Source organism: Rousettus aegyptiacus, unplaced genomic scaffold, assembly GCF_014176215.1.
Source record: "Rousettus aegyptiacus isolate mRouAeg1 unplaced genomic scaffold, mRouAeg1.p scaffold_m13_p_13, whole genome shotgun sequence".
In the NCBI taxonomy this organism is placed as follows: domain Eukaryota; kingdom Metazoa; phylum Chordata; class Mammalia; order Chiroptera; family Pteropodidae; genus Rousettus; species Rousettus aegyptiacus.
Window position 1 is genome coordinate 14,184,381 of NW_023416288.1, and position 24,299 is coordinate 14,208,679.

General features: G+C 34.0%; 2 protein-coding genes across 2 annotated transcripts in view; one reads left to right on the forward strand and one right to left on the reverse strand.

Moving 5' to 3' along the window:
• The window catches only part of ZNF804B (zinc finger protein 804B), a 438,988-nt gene that overhangs the window by 21,059 nt on the left and 393,630 nt on the right, over window positions 1-24,299 (forward strand). The gene's annotated exons all lie outside the window — the stretch shown is intronic.
• TEX47 (testis expressed 47) lies at window positions 8,188-12,593 on the reverse strand. The gene has a single exon (XM_036230318.1). It carries the CDS (start codon window positions 11,274-11,276, stop codon window positions 10,515-10,517), a length of 762 nt encoding a protein of 253 aa, XP_036086211.1. The 5' UTR covers window positions 11,277-12,593; the 3' UTR covers window positions 8,188-10,514.

A 24,299-nucleotide genomic window follows, 5' to 3' on the forward strand; every position in this document is an offset into this window, starting at 1 on the left:
AGAGTTGTATCTATACACTGATATATAAATGGATAGCTCTATCTGTATCTATAAATACATTCCAAATACGCATATTTAATTCTTATTTATGTAAGCATTTTATTTGTGTTAATCAACGGGGAGTCATCTTTGTCAAATAAATATTTTGGTGTCTCTTCTGCACTACAAAAAGGAGAACATTGTCCTATTTCCATTTGTAAACTAATTACTTGTGCTTATACAACTATCATGTGGTGAATATTACCAAGAAGAACCAGGTAGTGTCAAAGATAAGAAATGATGCTTCTTTTAGTAGAATGTATCTACCTATAAGCTATGGGTTTCCAGTTCTTCTGACATGGTACAGTACCCTGAGTAAACATCTTTAGCAACAGGCGTGCATGACTGGCCCTCATGTGAATTTTTGGAAATATTGCGTACCAAGAGGAAAATAGTAGAAATGTAGTCTTGATTTCACCAGAGGGAATATGAAAGATGTGAATGATGTCTGGCTCTCGCCTTACTATCAATCAGTGCTGAGCTTTAAGTCTCTACTTGCTTCATTTTCCTCAGTGAAGGACTGGGCTGGAATCAATAATTTCTAAAGCTCCTTCTAGTTCTAGTATTCGTGTGCTTTTTTGAATCTATAATATCTCAGAGAGATGATACTCATGTTTCTTAACAAAGAATAAGTTATAAAAATAAGTTGATCATTATTGAAGATAGGTGGCATATACATGGGTTCATTATACTATTTTCTTTACTTTTTTGAATGCAACTTTTCAAAGAGACAGAGACAGAGAACCACAGCTATAGAGAATGGCAGCAATAATAAGGAAATGCTGTAAGGAGTAGATGAAACCATCCTAAAAAACATGATACGTTAGTTTATTTTAATGAGTCACCTAAACATGAAAGGTAATATAAGCAATAGAATGTATTAGGAAATAGAAATAGAGAAATTAGAAAAGCTTGAAAGTCCCTTTGAGTCATTTCAGTTGAAATGCTTTATCACTTTGTTACGAATGCCGTAAAGTGTACTTATAGTCAAGTCGGTGAATATACATTACAGAGATAAGTGGTTCATGAATTTACCATCATTTTAAATTATGCATCATTGCCCTTTAAAATCATTAGTTTGGAAAAGTGAGATTTGATTGTAATTTGCTATTTCCTATCATGCCCTGACTGGGCAAAGAAAGAAGCAATCTGGATAAGAGTTAGATTTCAGAGCAAAATTTACAAATGCAATGTAGTTGGTCTATAAAGTAGATAAAGCACATAGCATAATCTTCAATCAACATGAAAATACCAATGAATTAATCCAAATTTTCAGCCGTAACACAAGAGCTCATAAATATTCTAAAGTCATATTCCGTACAAGTAAGTTTCTTCTAAATATTAGTGCAATTATTTATCTAAACAAATGTTTATTGAGCAACCATTCTTTTTCAGAACTGTACAGTCACTTGAGGACCTTCAAGGTACAAGACCATATCTTTGCTATTTGAAACTGTGTACAGTTCTTTTCCTCTCAGGTCATCAGTGGATGTTTGATCTCACATGAAAAGATAGACTCTTTCCTTGAAACCTCAAGAAAGTGGTGATCCTCCTTTCAATAAAAATTTTTAGAATCTTAAATGGGTCCTTTATATTTCCAAACTGACTCTGCAAATTTACTAACAACTAACTCAATAGCCAAGCTTTTAGAAATATTGTTTACATTTGTTTTTTCTTCATCCAGCCTGCATTCTTATACCTGCTACCTCCTGCACTACACTACATGAGTTATTCTTTCCAAGTCCTTGTCAATAAGTCTACTTTTAGTCCTTTTCTTACTTAAGTTAGAAACAGCAGCTGGTGCTGATGAGTATTCTCTTCTTCAGGAAATGTTTTTTTTTTCTTTTTTCCCTCATTGCTTCATTGCACTGCCATCATCTGCTTCTCTTTCTCTGCTTCTGTGAAATTTAAATTAAATAATATTTTCCTAGGCCCTTGTTCTGCACTTGGCATTCCCCTGAGTTTTGAAGTAGACTCTCTTCTCTGTTCATTCTATAGGCTTGTGCCAGGAGATATAGCACCACTCTTGACACCTCAGTTATCATCTATGGTTATTCCAAATCTCCATCTCCATGTCAGACCCATCTCCTGAACTTCAGAGCAATGCCTTCTACTCTGTACTGGATAGTTTAACACTGATATTTCTCAAATATCTCATATTCATTGTGTTCAAAACAGAAAAATCTTCATCTCACTCCCTGAATGACCCCAGCGTGTTGCTCTTCCAGGATTACCTGTCAAGGGGGATTGGCACTGCCACCTCTCAGGTGCTTCATCCTTGACTCCTTCCTCTTTTTCACATTCTCTACTTTCAGTTGAATAACAATATATCTGACAATTTTCTTGATTTTTTTCTATTCTTATTTTTGTAAAGACTTCCTATCATCTCTTTCCTGGATGACTATAACAGCCTCCTAACTAGCGTACCTATCTATCCAGTCCAGTTACCTAGTTCTCTTCCAATCTCTTCTTCCCACTTCAAAGAGGTCCTTAATAATGCATATCTAATTATGGCATCTCTCTGATTAAAACACAATGGTGTCCCATTTCACTTGAGATGAAGTCACAGTACTTATGTAGCTTTAAGTGTGTGCATAATCTAGTCCTATGCATCTCTATCCAGTTTAGTTTCATCTCTTATGATTTCTCTTTGCACTTCAGATCCTGCCTTGTTGAAATTCTTTCAGTTCTTCCAGCACATTTTGACTCTTCTTGTCTTTAGGTTTTAGAACATTCCTCTGATAGAATATATATATATATATAATCTCCTCTGCTAGGAACACTCCTCTCCTACTGCTTGCCTTGCATTTGGCTTACTTCTGTTTACCTTTCAAAAGTCCTTGTGTCTTTTTTCCCTCAGAGGCCTCCCCTAATCCTCCAAACTAGGTAAAGTTAGGAACCATTACAAAATATGTATCCATGATGATGACAATTTTTTTGTTTAATTTTCTTTTATGTGTCTAGGGTACAAAGAGACAGAGACTGCGTACTGTCTAAGGTAGAAATTATGCTTATTTGCTCAGGATTGCATTGCACTCCTGAACCTCCATGCCTGACAAAGTACCTGACACAGTTTTTGTAGTTCGTACTTGCTGAATGACTAAATGCAGTGAGAGAATAAAATTTGATGTGTGTCATGTTTTCCCATGACCAACTGAGAGAAACAGGAGAAAGTTATTTCAATATAATGCTAAAAGACTATTTTTCACCTAAATTTTTATAGCAAATGGAATAAATGATATGCCAGTGAATAGGCGGGGCCCCTATGGAGCCTTTTATGTGTTTGAGCTTATATGACCCTTAACATGTGGCTGTACCTATAGGAGGCAATCAATAAAAAATTATTGAATTAATATTTTGAATAACTTTTATTTGACTTAGGGATGGAATTAAGCTCAATAAGTGCTACTGATTTTATTCTTGGGGGCACTGAATGCACATGTAAGACTAAGAGGAGCCGTAATGAATATCAGACAAAGATAATCTTTGTGATACTTTCTCCTTCAGCTTTATGTATTTTAACTTATTAAACTCTTTTCATTCACTCTTTTCTTTTACTAGAAGTTACTTGTATCAGAAAATATATATGTACTTAGCTATTTCAACAAAGTATGAAATTTAATATAATGGATGTGCTCTATACCTCATCCAAAGATATTGAAAATGGAAATATTAAACAAAATCATTCCAATCTTATATAGCTATAATATGCCTAGTTAAAAAGCACAGTCTCCCCCTACACTAGGTTCTTTGTATAGTTCCTTCCTCAGGAATGGCAACATCTTTTTGGAAAAACTAAAAACTTAATCTATTTGATACTTTTCTCTGCCCCATAACTTAGGTTTATTTACTTCCTGATTATCTCTCAAATTGGTCCCCTTAGATCCATTTCCACAGTCATTAATCTAGTCTAAGCTATTATCATCTCCTACCAGAAGATTTGTAACAATTTACTAAGGAGCCTATCTGCATTAACATGTCCCCTGCCAATCCATTCTTCACTCAGCAGCCAACCCAACCAGATTATGCCCTACTTAAAATCTTCAAAGGCTTCCCATTAGCCTTAAAGAAAAATATTCCAATCTTTGCTGTTTCTTCTGACTCTATGGTGCTACCAAACTAGTTCTTTACATGTCCTAATCTAATACAGATTTCTGACTTTTCAGTTTCCCATCAATCGTTGCACTAAATTAGATGTAATTAGGGTGAATATTTTAAAGGAAAATGTTGGCACAGGTACTCTCTGATAGGCTGAATTAGTCATTCGTTTAGACACTAAGCTTAAAATTTTTAATAAAAACACCTCAATGCAGTCTTCTACCTGCCATATTATAAGATAGCACAGTCTTTCCTTTCAGACATGTTTTTGGATGACAGTTCAAGATCTTCATGGACTTCTTTATGATGCTCATAAACACTATGATGTAGATGAGCAGAGTCCTCAAATGGAATAAATTCCTTATTCAGGGTTACATAATGAGTTAGTAGCAGAAAGAGTATATAACAAAGGTCATTCTCCTCGCATCAATGTTCTCATTTTTTCATTTTGATTTGTGTTGGAACAGAGTATATACTCAAGAATTGAAATTGTGTAGGATAGAAAGTGAAGAATCAAAGAATTTAAATATTACAAAATGTATAGATTTATCTATGATAAAATTAATCTTGTTACAGAGTAATCTATTATTTATGCTTTCAAAAAGCAAAGTATAGTATAAACTTGGAAAAGAAAGAGGAGGAAGGTGAGAGTTTTCCATGAGGAGGTCATTACACTAGAGTGAATTTTGGTAAAATGTATTTTTTTTAAAATTTCTTCCTCCATAAATCAAAGCTTTACATTTAATGCACTATTTTTATATAGTGACTTTAGAATTGGCTTGGTATTTTAAAAACAGATCAGAAGTGTGAACTGTATAATTAAAATAGAATCAGTTGTGCTATTATAATAACCTAAGCAAATATAGATAATATATAATTATTAATCTTACCAAACACATATCTCAAAGAACAGATAAGTGTGGCTAATGAAACAAAGAGTTGAAGAACATAAAGAAAGCATCTTTAAAATATGGAATAAAGGTTGTATACTTTACCACTAGCTTGCTCAGATGTTTTAACAGGAAAGAATTTAATTCAATGAATTAGAAATGAGCTCCTATATTTGGCTCAGTGAGTAGTAATATGTAAATACAAAAGTTCAGCTGATTCACTTCCAGAAGGTATTCTTGGTATCTTTCCAAATTAGAATGGAATAAATTATTATGTGGGTAAAACTGAAGATTTCAGATAAGATGCAACCATTATATTTTGACTTGCTGTTTTAAAAAGCTTCACAAACAATGACCAAAACCCTATCAATCGTATAAGAACATTTTAACATATTGAAATTTCACAACCATTTTGAAAAAGTAAAATTAACCTTATGAAGAAATTCTTATAGATATGTTAAACAACACATTTTAAAAATAAAGCACTAAAGATACAAGTACCAAAAAATCCCATGATAATTGCTTATGAGTTGCTGGCAGGAAAGTGAATGTGAAAATAAACAATGGCAATGCGACAGGAGAATTGCTAGAAGGTGGTTGAGTACCATGTACATGAGGGCAGAAAAAGGTCTCTTGAATTTTCCAGAATTCACAGAGGAAATATAATTTGATTGATAAGCATAATTTTGCTAAGAGAAGTGAGGAAGGAAGTTAAAGGCAAAGAGCAAGGAAATAGTAAGAAACCATTAAAAAATGTAAGAAAGTGAAGGATGGGTACAAGATGGGTAGCTAAGTAAGCAAGGGTCAGAGAATCATGACTACAGATCATGATAGAATTTTGCTTTTTACCCTGGAGTTGAAATGGAAGCCATTGAATTTTAATCAGAGGAATAACATTTATTGAGTGCTTATTGTATGCCAGGATTTTTACACCATTATTTCATGCAATATCCATAACCGGTTGTGTATGTAGACACTGTTATCACATCCGTTTTGTAGATGAGGAAACTGAGTCTCGGAAAGGTGAAGATACAAATTACAGCTCTACAAAAGGTTACAGAACTAGATTTCTATACAGCAATTGAAACTCGAGGTGGTCCTCTTAATCCTTGTGCTATATTGCCTTCACCTTTGATAGAAATATACAGATTAGAAAGGAAGAAGAGGAGATTGGAGTGAGAAGATTGGCACAGAAACAAGTCAAGATATAGAAATACTGTGGAAAATGGGTGGGTTTGGATTGATTGGCTATCAGTGATAAAAAGGAAGGAAGTTAGGACAATGTTCAGGTTTCTAACTTGGCAGCTGTGTGGAGAGTGGTTCATTTTACAGCAACAGGGAGTGCAAGTGGGGGGACAGATTGAAGGAATTGTGGTGGCAGGAAATGACACATTCTTCGTAGAGCGTGTGGAGATGGAGATCCCTGTGGAAATCCAGTGGCTGCCTAGAGAAGGTCTATGTGAGGAATGGAACACAGGTGGGGTATGGTGTAGTAGTGAAGGGAACACTTAGGATTAAATCCAGACTCCTAACCATGATCATAATTATTTAAATTGGTGAAGTGGAAAGACGGGACTACTGTTATTAACTCTTGCTTTTACTGTTGGTAAAACAATCTTTGGGGTTCAGAATCTTTATCTGAAAAACAAGGGGAGAAGAGCAGATATCTGAAAGATACCTTTGAGAGTTCTTTTTATATTTTCTGGACTGTCATATAAAATCTCTCTGTAGGTAATCTGGAAATTTACCTCATTGACCACAAGGGGGAGAACTCTAATTCTATATTAAGTCATTTACTACAATGTAAAATAATCTAAAAGTACTTGCTATATGAAGTTGGTGATAGGCTGTTTCATTTTCATTTGTGGAAGCTGAGGGAATTCAAAGACTATAGACAGTTTTAATGGAACTGAAATGTGGTTTTGTGTTGTTAAAGTTGTGATAAAGTCACTGAATGTAAAAATCTATTTGTATTCAGCAATAAATTCCCATGAAGGAATCTGATGCCTCTTTAATTAAAATAAAGACAGTAAAATTTAAATTCACCCTGGAAAGGTTTTTCTTCCCTAAAAACATTATTTCACTTATTGTTCGAAAAACTATAACCTTTCTGAAACTCCTTGGTCACTCTGAAGCAAGCATTAGGTCCTAACATGTCATTCTATTATAAAGATATCCATATTAAAATAAAAAGATTAGAATGATGCTGGTAACACTATTTAAATGTTACATGTTCATTAAATGTGAGTATATGTTATATGTTCATTATTATATGAATGTTGAATATTATATGTTCAATGTTAAAAATGTTAAAATATGTACTCTGGTTTTATATGAAGTCTTATTGTAAGGAAACTATAACTCTCATTGGGTTGAGAATTATCTTATGAGACTTTCTAAGATTTAATGAGCCACATTCTTGAACTTGATCAAATTGAATTACATTCATAGAGCATGAATGTAATATTTCTTCATTTTATCAAATATTTCCAAACATACACAGCTAATGAGTGTTATTCTCATTAAAGATATAATATTAGTGAGCTATACAGGAATCTCAATAATGCAATTGTTACTGAAAATATATTTGTGTTTCCCCTTAGAGACAGTATCACACTCTTTTAATACGTTCAGTGACAGCCAATCTTCCTTTGACAGTGAGTGTAATACTTAAAAACAAGCATCTATGAACAAAGATTGAATATTAAGGTCACCGATCAAGTTAGAGTATACATTATTTGAGGATCAAAGAAGTAGATGTAACTAAAATATTTAAAATCCCTTTGATTTATAAACCTCTTTAATTCATCTACCATAACCACAAAGTGTTTTCAGCAATGATGTCACTGGAATAAGGAGGATTTCTAGGAAGGTTTACTTTGATCCGAATAAACTCATTCTAGTGTGTTCACAAAAATAAATAAATAATTACATAAGTACCTTAATTTATTTATAGTCATGTTGTGTTTATTTTCCAGTTATTTTCACAGATGACACTTCATAAATCCTTTAAATGTAAAATAATAGTACACTAATTCAGTAATGTTATCATTCAGATGTTTTCTCTAACTTCCTCCAAAATGACTCAGATTTTTAATGTTTTCCTTTGGTTTGATGAATTAATTTTCTATCAATATTTCTCACACTGGAAAGCATTATAGACCAATAAAAGATCTATGCTAAGCAGTGTGGAGAATACACATTTATTATTGCTTATATATTCAGTTTAGCACAGTGCTTGGCCCTCTAGTAGGTATTTACTAGTAGATATTTAGTGAATATTAGTTGCATAGATGAATAAACAAATGATATAAAGTTACATATGTAATTATTATATAATATATAATTACATTTTATATATATTATTCCTGTTAGGCATATAATATTATTTCTGTTAATTATATATCATTGTTTCAGACTGCTGATAATCATCCACCCAAAACGTAGTGGCTTAAATCAATGCTAGTTTTTTTTCAGAAATACGCGATTTGGACCGGGCTCAGTTAGAACAGCAATCTCTGCTCCACTGCTCCCACAGTGTCAGCTGGTCTGACTTGAAATCCAGGTTGACTGGGAGGCTAGAATCACCCGATGATTCACTTATTCACACGTCTAATGGCTGTTGGCCGGAATCTCAGATGAAGATGTCACTTGGAAAACTGCTTGGATCACTGACAGTATATTGTTTAGGTTCAAAGAGCTAGCATTCAAATGATCAAGGCAAAGTGCATGGCATTTTTATGATCTAACCTTGGAGGTCATGTGGAATAGCTTCTGTTGTACACTATTTGTTGAGTTAGTCACAAAAGTCAGCCTGATTTCAAGAGCAGCAGATATAGAAGATATCATTTGATGAGAGGAATGTTAAAGTCTCATTGGAAGAAGCGCATTTGGGATGGGATATATTGCAGTGACCAGTTTTGGAAAATATAATGTGATATATACATATATGTATATATGTAATTTTATTTATAAATTGTACTTTTGCTCACTAGCTAACTTTAGAAAATACTGTTCCCAAACAAAATTTAACCTGCTAAAGGGATTCTGTCAGATCCAATGAACATTTATTGTTCATTTTCTTCTTCCTGTTTCTGGTCATTCTATGTTCTCTTAGATATGCTCATCTGCCTTCCCGAACCTCCCCTCACATTTCTTCGAAGCGTAGACCAAGGTTTGCTTCTTTATTGTTTTTTTTTTTCTTTTTTTCTATTTATTTATTTGGCCTGGAGAGCATTTACTCTTTATCTCCACTCATTTTGTCATTGAACATTTACTATGGATGGTGCCTATGTTTTTTTCACAGTTCAAAGAGTAAATAACACATTGCTGACTAACATGAGGTATTTATTTTTTACTAAACTGATAAAATGTTTGTAAGTTATATACTCCTTTTTAACCAGAAGAATTACTTCTCATTTTATCTAAAATATACTCTTTCCATCACTAATTTTAAATGAACAGAACTTCAAGTTCAGCTAAAAGTGAAAAATGTCGTTCTGTATCTAAATCTGTATTGCACAATTTAAAAATAAAAATGATCTCTCTTGAGATTTGATTCTTATATGGAACAAATGATGACAAATTATCTGCATATGACAAATTTAAAGTGTATACTGAAATTACTTTTTTCCAGAGACTGAAAATCAAATAAATAAAAAGTGAAAATAACAATATTTTCTTCATTTTACAGTCTGTTTCATAAGGTATTGAAGTATTTTTGTGTATCCTTGAAACAGTGAAAATATTAATGCCATTTAAAAACAATCTAAAATTTTAAATAATGCAAAAAAGCATTAATCCTGAGTAAAAGAAGGGAGAGACCAACTTGAAATAGGTCATAGAGAAATTGCATATAATTAATTCCTTTATAGGAAATAACTGCAAAAATAAGTTTATTTTTTGAATTCAGGAATCATGTAGCGATTACTTCTTCATTTGTGCTCTTGAAGTCTTTCAGCATAGTGGTACTATAATAATGATCATCATATCATATCACATCATATATATTTGCTTTAAAAAATAATTGCCTCAAACTTTAGATTGCAAGCAACTCAAGGGTGGCATTTTTCCTCTAAGTTCTGTACTTTGAGAACAAAATTGTCTTTCCTGAAATTTGATTCTACGTTATGGAAGCTGCTCATTGACTATTCAGAGAATTAATGAGAATCTGAATCACTGGTCCTTTTTCATCCATACTTTTTTCAAAAAATTAAGTTATTCCATCAAAATGATGTTAACATTTAAGAACTTATTAAACCCTACCACCTATTAAAATAATGCAATAAACAATATCAGGACTAACATAAATTTTCAAGTTTAGCTCAACATACTCTGTAAAGATTAGCATATTACCTTTGTGCACATTATGGTGTTCTATTTCTCTTTTTAAAGAGAAGAATATCTTTAGAAATATTTTCCTTTTATTTATGTAGCACAAATTCCTTGAGAGATTTGACCACCTCAACCACATCATCTCTCTCAGTCCTAGAAACGGGAAGGTGCAGGCCACACCACCTCGGAATCCAAGGTGATATGTATTGGTTTATTAAACATGTTTAGGAAAGTTTCTGGGTTCAGGAATTCTTCAGATTTGCACAAGTACTTTATTATTTGTTCTGGGAGGAGTAATTCAGGTACGAGTTGGTGCAAGTTATCGCCTGGTCCTTTAGTGCCCACTTTAACGGTCTTAAAAATGTAGAGTGCCAGTTTATGAGTTTGGGTGAGAAACTCTGTGACGACCTCCTCTAGGGACTGTGACTGTGTCACATCATCAAGATACATGACAGGCACTTTTATTACTGAAACATACCATTGCATGAAGATCCTTGTAGGGATGTTATGGGACATGACTATAATTTTCATTCCTTGGATAAAAAATTCTTTTTCATTATTTTCATGGTCAAGATAATTTAAAAGAATCCGGTAAAGAGTACCACTGGAGGACTCAAGGATATGTAGAATTGAAGTAGGATATATGAGCAATAATCCTGTCACTGCTTCCCCTAGGTGATCGTTCGAAATTGACTGGAATGCTTGTTCGTAGTATTCGGTAATATCTTTTTTTTCTATGTTGGCTGTTATCTTGGCCACTAAAAACATCCTATGAAGAAGGAATTTCTTTAGCTGTAGTCTTAGCTTCTCCTCCCGAAAATGCAAGTAATTGTTACGTGGAACTTGAGGCAATAGAAGAGCCTCCAATTGGAAAGGTCTTTTGCTTGCCTTTTGGGTATGGGCTGAGAAGGACATGATGAGTCCTAATTATTCTTCTGGATAGCTTATTGCAATAAAGATCATCAAGGTATCTCTTCAGTGATGAACTCTTATTTTTATTTCTTCTGACAAAAAGAAAAATAAAAGGAGTTTACTTAGTTTGTCAAATGCTACTGCATAACAAAATCCCTTCCCAGGGGTATCAATGATCAATGTCTTTGAAATGAAAGAGAATGCTAAAACAAGACTCAAATTATGGAAATTTTAAAAAAAGCTTACAACTAAATAACTAACACACATCTTAGGAAAAACTCTCCAACCAACTAGGGAGTGGAGAGAAGAGAGAACTTAATCTAGAGAAGTCCACTCTGTTTTTGTTTACATTATTATTTTCTTTTTCAATTTATAGTCCATTTTTTCTTGGGCCTCATCCTTGAATCACACACACACACACACACACACACACACACACACACACACACACACACCCCATGAGAAAGAGGAATGTATCTGCTCATAGTCCCTGACAACAGCATTGCATTACATTAAAATGTCTTTTTATTCATGGAATGGTGATTACAGATTGTTTTTGATTTGTTAAGTTTTTAAAATGGTATTTTATGGTAATTTCCCAATTTATTTTATAAATTTAACAAGTCAATGATATTTTTAAAGTTTAGGGATATATTAGTCCTAATTGGCTACTTTACCCTTTACCCAATACACTGAAAATTAACAATGTTGTTTGGATAATAACAGTAAACTTTGCAAATAACTAGTTTTGATTCTTTGTCTTTTCTCCTATCAACAAACCTCAGAAACAGCTCTATTGCTTTTCTTTTTTCTGTCCTTTTTTTCTTTCCTTTTTTTTGATGGGGTCAAATAAAAAATACCTTTCTTTTTAACTTCTTCTTATAATTTTTTTCTTCTCTCAGGTCAACTAAGCATTTCTTTTTTTCTTTAAGTGCTTCTTTCTTTTAATCGTCCATAAGGTCCTACTTGCCCGCCATCACTCTTCCAACTGCCAGTGTGTCTTAGGTGCTCTCAGCTGTCCTGAGTTCTATTCTGATTTCCATAATGCCTGAGCCAACCAGAATGTTAGTAGTGTTAAAGGGCCAGAGTGCCCTGGCAACTCCTATTTCTTAAGTTAATGAGGGTATCTCAACAGACCTCGATATCACGAAAGAAGAAATGCAGGTTTCTTTTCTGGAATGGCTTATTTTTAGCCAGATGCCTTTGTAAAGCAGACATCTTCATAGACATATTCTTTTCATTCTCCCTACAATTTAGAAAAGAGAAAGCTAAAGTAGGGAATAGTTACATACCTCACACACAATTCAAACATGCTCTCAATAACCTAGGGTAAAGAGATATTATAAACTAACTAAAGACTATAAGAACACATATCAGATGTTTGGTTTCTCAGTGCATATAAAAGTTATGTTTATACTATACTGTAGTCTATTAAATGTGTAATAGCATATATCTAAAAGATGTTCATACCTTAATTAAAAATACTTAATTGCTAAAAAATGCTGACCATCATGCGAGCCTTTAGCCAGTCATAACCTTTTTGCTGGTGGAGAGTCTCACCTAGCTGTTGATTGCAGCTGACTGACCAAGGTGGTGATTGCTGAAGGCTGGGGTGGCTTTGGCAACTTCTTAAAATAAGACAACAATGTTTACTACATTGATCGACTCTTTCTTTCATGAGCAATTTCTCTGTTGAATGCTATGCTATTTGATAGTATTTTACCCATGGTAGAACTTCTTTCAATATTGGAGTCAATCCTCTCAAACTCTGCTGCTGCTTTATCAATTAAGTTTATGTAATATTTTTAACCCTTTATTGTCATTTCAACAATCTTCACAGCATCCTCACCAGGAGTAGATTTCATCTCAAGAAACCATTTTCTTTGCTTATCCATAAGAAACAACTCATTCATTCAAGTTTTGTCATGAGATTGCAGCAATTCAGTTATATCATCAAGCTCTGCTTCTAATTCTAGTTCTCTTGCTATTTCCACCACAGTTACTTCCTCCGCTGAAGACTTAACTCCTCACTGTTATCCATGAGTGTTGGAATCAACTTCTCCTAAATGCCAACTTCTCCTTAATGTTGATATCTTGAACTATTCTCATGAACCATAAGTATTCTTAATAACATCTATTATGGTGAATCTTTTCTTGAAGGTTTTCAGTTGCCTTTCCCAGATCTGGAAGAGGAATCACACTATCTATGGCAACTATAGCCTTATGAAATGTATTTCTTAAATAATGATTGAAAGTAAATTACTCCATGGCCCATGGGCTTCAGAATGGATGTTGTGCTAGGAGGCATGAAAATAACATTAATCTCATTGTGCGTCTCCATCAGACCTCTTGGATGACCAGGCGCGTTGTCAATTGCAGTATTATTTTGAAAGGAATTATTTTTCTTTTGAGCAGTTGGTCTCGACAGTAGACTTAAAATATTTAGTATACCATGTTGTAAATAGATATGTTGTAATTCAGCACATGGGCAGAGTAGATTGAGCATAATTCTTAAGGGTACTAGGATTTTCAGAATGGTAAAAGAGCACTGGATTCAACTTAAAATCACCAGCTGTGTTAGCCCCTAACAAGAGAGTTGGCCTGTCCTTCGAAGCTTTGAAGCCAGGCATCGACTTACCCTCTCTAGCTATGAAAGTCCTAGATGGCATCTTCTTCCAATCTAAGGTTGTTTCATTTACATTGAAAGTGTGTTGTTTAGTGTAGCCATCTTCATTAATCATCTTAGCTAGATCTTCTGGATAACTTGCTGCAGATTCTACATTAGCATTTGCTGCTTCGCTTTAGACTTTTGTTACCAAGATGGCTTCTTTCTTTAAACCTCATAAACCAACTTCTGCTAGCTTCAAACTTTCTTCTGCAGCTTCCTCATCTCTCTCGGGCTCATGAAATTGAAAAAAGTTAGGGCCTTGTTCTGCAATAAGCTTTGGCTTAAGGCAATGTTGTGGCTGGTTTGCTCTTCTATCCAGATCACTACCCTTATCAGCAATAAGGCTGTTTTGCTTTCTTATCTCTCGTATGGTATGTTGACTGGAGTAGCACTCTTAATTTCCTTCCAGAACTTTTCCTTTGCATTCCCAATTTGGCTAACTTTGGCACAAGGGGCCTGGCTTCCAGCCTATCTTGGCTTTTGACATGCCTTCTGTACTAAACTTACTTATTTCTAGCATTTGATTTAAAGTGAGAGACATGGGATTCTTCCTTTCATTTGAACAATTAGAGGCCATTGTAGAGTCATTAACTGGCCTAATTTTAATATTATTGTGTCTCAGGGTATAGGGAGGCCTAAGGAGAGGGAGAGAGACAGGGGAACGGCTGGTCAGTGGAACAGTCGACATACACAACATTTATTGATTAAGTTCCCTATCTTATATGTATGTGATTTGTGGCTCCCCAAAACAATTACAATAGTAACATCAAAGATCACTAATCACAAGTCACCATAACAAATACAGTAATAATAAAGATGTCTGAAATATTGTGAGTATTACCTAAATGTATCTATGACACTGATACATGAAGTGAGCAAATGCTTTTGGAAAAATAGCACTGATAGACTTGCCTGAAGCAAGGTTGCCACAAACCTTCAATTTGTAAAAAACACAATATCTGCAAGCATAACTCAAAATGAAGTGCAATAACATGAGGTATTCCTGTATAAGAAAGTTTTTCCATAGGTTTGGTTTTCTTATTCTAATGGGAATTAAAGTTAATTTTTAGAATAAAAGTTAATAATACCATACCTTAAGTTGCATTTATTTGAGCTCTAAACCATACTTTTAAAACAAGATTAGAAAATATTCTTATTTAATTTTTGAAAATTAAACCTTAGAGTATTCCCCCACCCCCATACAGCTTGTGTTATTCAAACTAATTAGCTGGTTTTAATAATAGACAGTGACAAATTATCCCAGAAAGTAGAGGCTGAGAGATGACTTAATAATTCCTTAATCGTGTGATTCACAAAAATCGACTATAATTTCTCATCGTTATTTACTTTGTCACTCCCTGAAACAATACGATCTTTCCCAAAGTACATAGAAGCCTGTCATTGCCCAGTATAGGGACAGTTCTTACCCTCATTCCTCTTATGTTTTGCAGAATGTAATTATGTTGACCACAACCTCTTTGATGGCCTTCTCTCCTCCCTTGGTTTCCATAACTCTGTACTTTCCCAAAATTCTATCCAAATCTCTATTTGTGGCCTAGCCCAATTCCTTCTCAGACCCAACTCTGGACAATGCCAAGGCTCTGTGCTCATCATACAGATCTTTTTTCACTCTACCTCCTTGCCCAATTATCTCAGCACCATCTATGTTTCTTTTTTGTGAGGGCAGGTGGGTGTTCTCTGATGTTGCTTTTGCACCCACATTGGATGATTGACATTGCTGATTGACCATGAAGTGTTTACTGTTGAGGCTAACTTTGGACTTGGACTCTTTCTCAGTTTAAGTCTCATGGCAGATATAATGAGTTTTTTGAGGTTGACAAAGAAGAAAAAACTGAGTTCCCATTCCAATATTTCCTCTGTACAGAAGATTGCTAAATCACAATCTTATTTACAACTCTTCTTAGATGCACGGCCACCCTTTCAAATTTTAAATGCCAACACTGTGATTATTTTCTTTATATTTCCCTTTAAAAAAAAACCATTTATGTCTTATTAACATTTTTTCCCCCTCTCATCTCCTAGGCTAACAGCATCCTTGGTCTTATCTTTTCATGTTTTCTAAAATTTATTTCCCAAACCTATTCTGTTACTAAGTCTTTTTACTCATTTTAAATGTATTATGGGTTCTTGATTTTCCTGTCTCCTTCATAGTTCTAGTTATTTATTTGGATTACAATAAGAGTCTTCTGCCACTGGTATTTTTCTAGATTTTTCCACTTCACCTATTCAACTATGAGCATGAAACTTTAAGACCTTAAGATGCTAATTTTATGAAATTTTCTGTTTACTTCCCCTTGATGGAATGCCAGGAGAGTGAGCGCATAGCTTTATTATGTTCAGAGTGATTTAAATTTATTTCCAATCCCCAATAATGTATTATACCAGATAGAAAATGAGGACATGCAACGGTAGGGTTTGTTACTTAACACTGCCTCAGTGAGAAAATTTATAGGGCATTGATATTCAGAAACCCTTTTTGAATGCATAAACTTAAACTTTTATTTATAGGTAAGAGTCTTCCTTTTCATGACACCATTCTTACCTACAATATAATTTTTCTACTTTTTGCCCCTATACAAAAGAGCTCAATTGTGATTTTTCTCCTCATGCATGTTTTTTGTTTCCCTTTTATATATTGGTTCCTCAATATAAGCCTAGTAGAAAATGATAATCTTTCATCATTATAATTTCTATATAAATTATACAAAATATCAAAGCTTAAAATGTATAAAAGGATTATTTCTATAAGTTAAAAACTGTCTGATAGTTACAGTTTCGTGTGGTTCAACATGATGCATTTAGAATAATACTTTTATCACCGCAGATAATAGTCTGACCTACATTTTCCCAATGTATTTTTCCATTTCTTGATGCATTGTTAGTTGTTAGATTGCTTCTTTCAAATTTGCTTTCATTGTCACATGGCTATCCAAGACATTTAAGGCCAACTTACCTTGTTTTCTTGACTTTTATCAACCTTACTTTTAAGTATCAAGAGTAAAAGTTTTGAGCAGATAGAAATAGAATCAACACAGTTTGATTGACTGGTATATGTAATTACAATAATTGTATACTCTCCTCTTAATGGATGCTCAGTATTTGAGTTTCCAGATGTCACAATCCTTATGTTGCATCTTTTAAGGACCAGTTATTTCCTCTCAAGTGCTGATACAAGCAGAACTCTTCCATCTAGCCAATGGGATAAGGAGACATCATTGTTTTTCCTCCCGAAGTGATCTGTTTAGACCAAATAGCCACATTCGAACAACTGACAAGTGGCAGAACTTGAAACTTATTATGATGAGGAGTCCTCTTTCAATTATTCTACCTAACCAACCTTGTCATCCAACTTGTCTTACATAAATCTACAACATATATTTGTAACTCAAATCAAGCAGTGAAACTTCATATCAACTAAATACTTTATGTTCTGGTTTTATTCTCTGGAACCAAATCTTTCTGAAAAATCAAACTCTCAGTGTCATTTTGTCTTTGTAAGGCAGATAAAAAGGATTACAATGATTACATACCATTAATTATTTACCATGTATCATGTACTAGATGTTTTTACTTGTATTAATTTAATCTTTACGACAATCCTTTAAGGTAGACACATTTTGCCCACAATTTATAGAGGAGGTAAGTGAAGCATAGGGTGTTTAAGTACCTTGCGTACATTCAAGCATCCCCTCAATAACCTCCCTACTCATTTTACCTATGGTAAAGAGAAGAGAAATTATTTCTTTTCTTTATCCATGGCCATAAGGTCATTCTTTGCTCCTCTATGGCATGACAGTTCCTTTGGAAGTAGAGGATAGCTTATGGATTGGATAAAGTAAATTGAAAGGTAAACCAATACATCATACCTGTGATTCAACAAAATTATGTATTGTCTTTATCTTTTCATTCATCTCATATTTATCTACACCTTTGATATGCCAGGTAATATTATAGGCGCTCTAAGAAACACAAACATGAAAAACAACTGGTTTCTAATTCTATGAGTTTAGAGTCCAGTAAGAGTGATGAGATGTCCATGAATCACCACAATACAGGGAAAAATATAATAAATAATATGTGAATGATGTTCAGTGCTGTAGAAACATCGAGATAGAAAAGGTGGTTGGGGTTTGTTAGAAAGCTTAGTGGAAGAGTTCTTATTTGGGCACAGCTTTCAGGAAACAATTGGTGAGTGGCTTGATAACTGTTTCTTGGATTCATTTCTTTAGAATGTGAGGATGTGCATTTAAAGAACTTGATTTCTGGTACCTGAAATATAGATTTCGCTTTAACCTTTTACTTGTGTTCATGTGCTAGAGAAACAGAAAACTCTAGATCACGTCCCCTAACATTTTTTGTGTGTGTTTTGACATATCTAAATGATCAGTGTTAGAATTCTTCATCTAAAGAAATGGCTAATAAACTTGGGTGGAGCCTTTCACTAAGAACACTTACATAAACTAAGCAGACAAAATACACTTGAATTAGCAGATCAAAACAGAATGAACTTAGTTGCCAAATCATGAGATATTTGAAGATTTATATTAAAAAGGAAGACTAGATTACTTTCTCCAGCATTTCCTCTATGCTGAAAACCTTATGGAACAGTGTTTGGTAATTATTTATCAAGGACAGCTCAGTCTACTTTGTTATTCAATTCAAATATTTAACATATGTCTACTATTTGTAAAAAAAAAAAGTGCCAATACTGTGGAGAAATTTTTATGAATCAGTTATTTTATCTGTAGGTGAAAAACTCAGTTCTATTAGTGTAGCATACAGTCTCTACCATTATACTCAGTACAAGGGCCAGAGAGAAGGAATAACAAAGATGTTAATAATGAACATCAGACACACAAAGTTCTGGAACAATTAAACTTGGTTGCAAGAACGAGCATTTAAACTGAGCATAAAAAACAGATGTGATTTGTGTGTGGGTGTGGGGGCAGGGAAGGCATGAACAGACTATATCTTTGAAACAAAAAGGGCTGAGTGCACATGTTACAGAGTTGGCAAATGTGGCACTTCATTAAGAAAACAGCAATAGTCTGGTTGGCTAGAGGGTAGTTCTCAAACCACAGAATCTGAAGGTGTATTACACTGCAGATTTCTGGTCTCTAGCCCTAAAAAGTCTGAGTTGGTATGCTTAAAGTGAAGTCCAAGAATTATTTGCATTTTAAACAAGTGTTCTCCAAGTGTCTCTACCTATTTCACTTTAAGAAAGAATGGGCTAGCTTGTGGTGACTTAAACCTTGGCTGTCTATTAGAATCATCTGGTGAGGAATTAAAAAAAAAAACAAACAACTCCTGGTTCTTATTTTATTAATGTGGAAAGGAACTCTAACATATTTCTGAAAGCCTCTCCAGGTGAGTCTCAGTGTAGCTTAAAGTAGACCTGCTGGCATAGGCTAGCGTAACTGCACACAAACTTAATTTCATTTCTTTAATATGTTTTTTTTTTTTCTGATTCAAGCTAGTTTTGTCCAGATAACGGCATTGTGACTTACTTGCCGTTACCACCTTCTACCTTTGTATTCCTGCTCCTTAAATCATTACACCTTAGGACATAAGATTTATTGAGCCTCAGGTCTGTAATCATGGGGACAATAAGTTTCAGTTACACAGAGGATAACATCTTAGCCTTAGATGTGTTTCAGTTCCAGGCACATCAAAGCAGAGCAACCCACGGGCCTGGGACCAAACAGGATGGCACCTTGGCTGATTCCAGAACCTAACACAATGATCAATTACCACAGCCCCGACTAGTTGTCTAATCAGTAGCACCCACACCCCCAACTCCCCTAGTTTCCATGATGACTGAGTTTTCCCTATATAATCTGTCCTCCTAAAACACCTGGAGGAGCCAGGTTGGGGTAATCATTATCTCTCCTGTGTCTCCAGGACCTGAAATAAATCCTTACTTTTGTTGCTGCAAACTTGCATGTATCTTTCCTTTGGAATGCAGGCAGACCTTTTGTTTCTGTAACACTAGTGGCTGAGCAGAGGGGACACATGGAAAGGAGAAGAGAGGAAGCTGCCAGTGTGTGAAGGACTCAATGCCATACTCAGGTGTGAATTTGACTCTTTGGGTAGCAGAATCACTGGGATTTTTTGATGCTTATAATCTATGTTTTAGAAAATTGCCTGAGAAGTGCAGAGGAATTAGAGATTTGGAATACTAGAGGCAGCCTGAGAACTTTTAAGAAATATGCAGTTGTCAAATGAGGGCTCTTCTTCCTTTCAAAGAGTAAATTGGTTCAACTTTTCTGGAAAGCAATTTATGATATGGATCATGAGCTTAAAAATTTCATACTTTTTGATTAGGTAATGCATCTTCCAAGGTATATAGCATAAATAAATAAAATTACTGACAAAATTTTAACATAAAGATGGTTATAGGAATGAAAAGAGAACTTTGAAAAATTAAATAGATATATGAATTATGGAATACTATGGTACCCTGAGACCATTTTTTGAAGACTATTTTAAATGCATACAAAAACAGTTATTCTCTAAAGTAAATGATATAATGCACAAAATAATATATAGTATGTGATACCAATTTTATTTTTTAAGAAGATGTAGAAACCAGAATAGAAAGAAATCTAGCCAAATGTTAAAATTGATGGTATTTAGTGGTGATATTTGTTTTTCATTTTTGAAAATTTCTAATATGCCTACATTATTGGCTGCTCAGAAAATAAATAACATTAAAAACCACTAAGGTTGTGGTGATGTTTAGTGAAAGGTAATGCATGTGTTGCTGTTTGTGACTCTGGGATAGTCTAGTTTAGGAATCTGCTCATAGCTAAAACTTGTAAAATGGCAGATGCTGGTCCAAGTTGAACAAGGAGGATCTATACTCAGGGATCTTTGGGCCTAGTGACTGAGAATCAAGATAGATAGACAGGTGAGAGAGGGAGCCATTATTAAGACACAGTCCAGGAACCTCAGTTCAGAAAAACCTGCATGAAGTAAGATCTTTATATGACTAGCCTAAAGGGTATTCTTTTAGGAGAGGAAGTTGGGTTTTTAAAGATTTAGTAGAGTGGACAGTTAGAGCCTGAACGAGGCCGTTACTAAGACTGAAGAAGATATTCAAGTCGTCACAAGCATAGGCATGACATGATCAACTGGATGTGGGAGATGACCTATGCAAGGGTTTAAAGATGACTCTGTGGGCTTGAATGTCAGTAACTGGGGTGAATAAGGTGCTTTGTTTGTTCGTTTGTTTGTTTCGATAAAGATGGATAGAGGAGAAAGGCCAGATTTAGGAAGAAAAATAATTTGTATATATTACGTGGAAAGGAGTTGCCATAGAAACATCCAGGCATAAAAACAACTAAAGTCTGGAGATCTGGAGAAGTCTGGATTGTGATGCAAATTGCTTGTCATTCACATTGAGGAAAGAGTTGGTTGTTAAGATAATGAGAGAAGAAGGTAGACAGGTACTACTATGTGGAACACCTAATTTTAAGAAGTGGGCACGGGGGAGCCAGTGAAAGAGTGGACAAAACATCAGAAATAGGTGGAGAACAAAAAAAATTCTGGGCCACAAAGGTCAGTGTATCAATGTACAAGAGAAGTTTAAAATTGAATGGTAGTGGTAAAATGCTGAAGAGAGGCCAAAAAGCCTGAGGACTGAGGTGACCTACTATTGGCAGCTACAAGTTTCCTGGAGATGTTTCCTTCAACCACTTGTGGTTGAAGGAGGCCAGGCTGCAATCATTCAGTGAGTCAATGTAGAATAAGTGGTGGAGGACTAGACCACTCCTCTAAACACTGGCTATGAAAGCACTCTGATAGTAGATTGTAGAGGAGAAGAATTGAAGAATTACAGGGTAATTATGTTACAATGATCCTGGGTTTTTCTCTATTAAAAACTAGCATGCTATTTTTATTATTTATTATTATTATTGTTATTGTTATTATTATTATTATTATTATTATTTTACTGCCATTGTGTCCAGCCAGGAAGGTGAAGCAAAATGGAATGCTGTGTTGTATACTTTGAAAATATTTAAAGATTGTCAGTTCTATACAGAGATTTTGGAGACTTCAAATAACTATGTTTTATGAATTATGTTTACTTTTCCTCTTTTATGAAATTTATTTTTTGCTGCTTTGGCAGATGGAAGAGCTCTAAAGACATGATTTACTAACATACTGGTGCATTTTATGTCAGGTGACATAAACACAACAAATCTTAATTTTTTATGACTTTAAAAATCTTTGAGTAATAGCAAAGTTGCCTTCCACCCACAAATATAATTATTATTGGAGTATAATATTTTTATAATTTTAGTGCAAGTATCTACTCTGGTCCATATAAAACACCCATCAATACTTTAATACCTTAGTGCTTGCTTTTGGTTTAACTTTGATTAATGTGCTGTGTGGAATGGAGAAAATTAAACTAATAGAAGTTTAGAGATGGAAGGGATCTTAGCATGGCTGACATACCATATTCCTTTTACAGTTGAGGAAATTAGCACATAGAAACTAATTGATATTATTCCCCTCAAGTTGCTTATAGCAAGGTTCACAAAAACATATTTACATGAAATACTGCTATAGAAAGATATTTCTTACTTGAGTACTTTTCAGGAAATACAATAGATGTTTCAGTAAGTGATGGCTAGAGCTATTCAAGACAGTCATAGTATCTAAATTTTGTGAAGCTCAATAGAGAACCATGAAATGTTTTTACATAGAGAAGTAATATGATGGGCGCCATGTTTAATGGTGTTAGTAACTATTCAGAATGTTTGGTGAGGCAAAATCTTAGTAATGCCTACTAAAACATTGTTGTATGTTGTATATACGATGAGGATTTAGGCTAGAATTTAAAACTTTAAAAAAGTTTTTCTTTTTTAAAGTGAGAGTAATATGAATCCAAGTCTAAGTGACTATATCATTTTTATTTCATGTAACCAGAGCAGCAATGTAGGAAAAACAACACAGTAAAATATTTTTAAAGATTGGCTGTGCACTAAATATCTAAACAAATTTTCTTTAATTTATCCAACAAATCTTTATTATCCTTCAATATTTTCAGCCTAAACTAAATTTAAAGCCCTTTTGCCCATTTTAATTCAGGACAATTCCATATTTCTTCAGAAACTACACCCACTAACACTAGCAGTTATGGACATTTCAGAGCCTCATAGGATACTAAATGTAGTTTTACTGTATGTAATCATAAAGTACAATTACTTTTTTGTGAAGTGAGTTTTAGATAGTAAAATATACTGGGGTAATCACTTTGTTTGGGAGGACAAATTCCCAGGGTCCACAGTACCGTTGCAGTGGGGGAGTGCAGGCGCCTGGTCTTCCATCATCATCTTTCAGTGCTGGCATTTGCTAGAGATGCATGAATGCCTTCCTGGTTCATGCCTCATCTGTCACTTTAGTTCCTTGTCTTGATGACAGGCACATCTCAGATATATATATATATATATATATATATATATATATATATATGCCTCTGTTGACCTCACATAAAAGTCATTTCAGTATGGATACTTATTCCAGTAGAGTTCGTAAGCAAAGGTATTTTGGACTCTGGTGAAATATGAATAAATAATCATTTTGTGTCTACTTTAGCCTTGAGAGGTTCTAAACATCACATTTTGCAAGTTATTGACTGAACTAACTAGAAGGTGGTAACTCCCATCTTGATAATCTAGTTAGTAGAAATAATTATGATTCTATGTGAATATTTTTAACAAATTTCAATTGGCTAAACCACTTCTGTTTAATTGTGATATAATCAGAAAAATCCATCTATTAATAAGTGAAGATGAATTAAAGCATAAATATAAAGGCATAATTCTCAGAATCATATAATAAGTGTCAGGGCCAATATTATAATTATTTGGATCACCAACTCCTTAGAATTATCAAATTTTTTTAGTCAAAACAACTGGAGTATTGATTTCACTTGCTGTAATTAAAATTGTTTATGATTATAATTTTTGTTAGGGATGTTTGGCTTTGAGAGAAGCCATATATATTTTTTTTATTATGTTTGGTTGAGCAAGGTAACTTTATTTTTATCATAAAATAGAGATAAACATGTAAGATTAATTTCATATCTGGTAGTTTTATGAAACATTTTTACAAGATAAAGAAATAGCCTGCCTTTGTCATTGGTTGATGGGCTAAATCTCTAATTTACTTCCTAAAATATTGCACCTATCAACCTTGGACCTTATTTATTGTCTATTTATTGTCTATTTCTTTCTCTTGTGTGTGTGTATGTGTGTGTATGTGTATATCTTCAATAATAAGATAGTACCACAGTAAAAAGACAGGATACTTTTAATTTTCAAGTC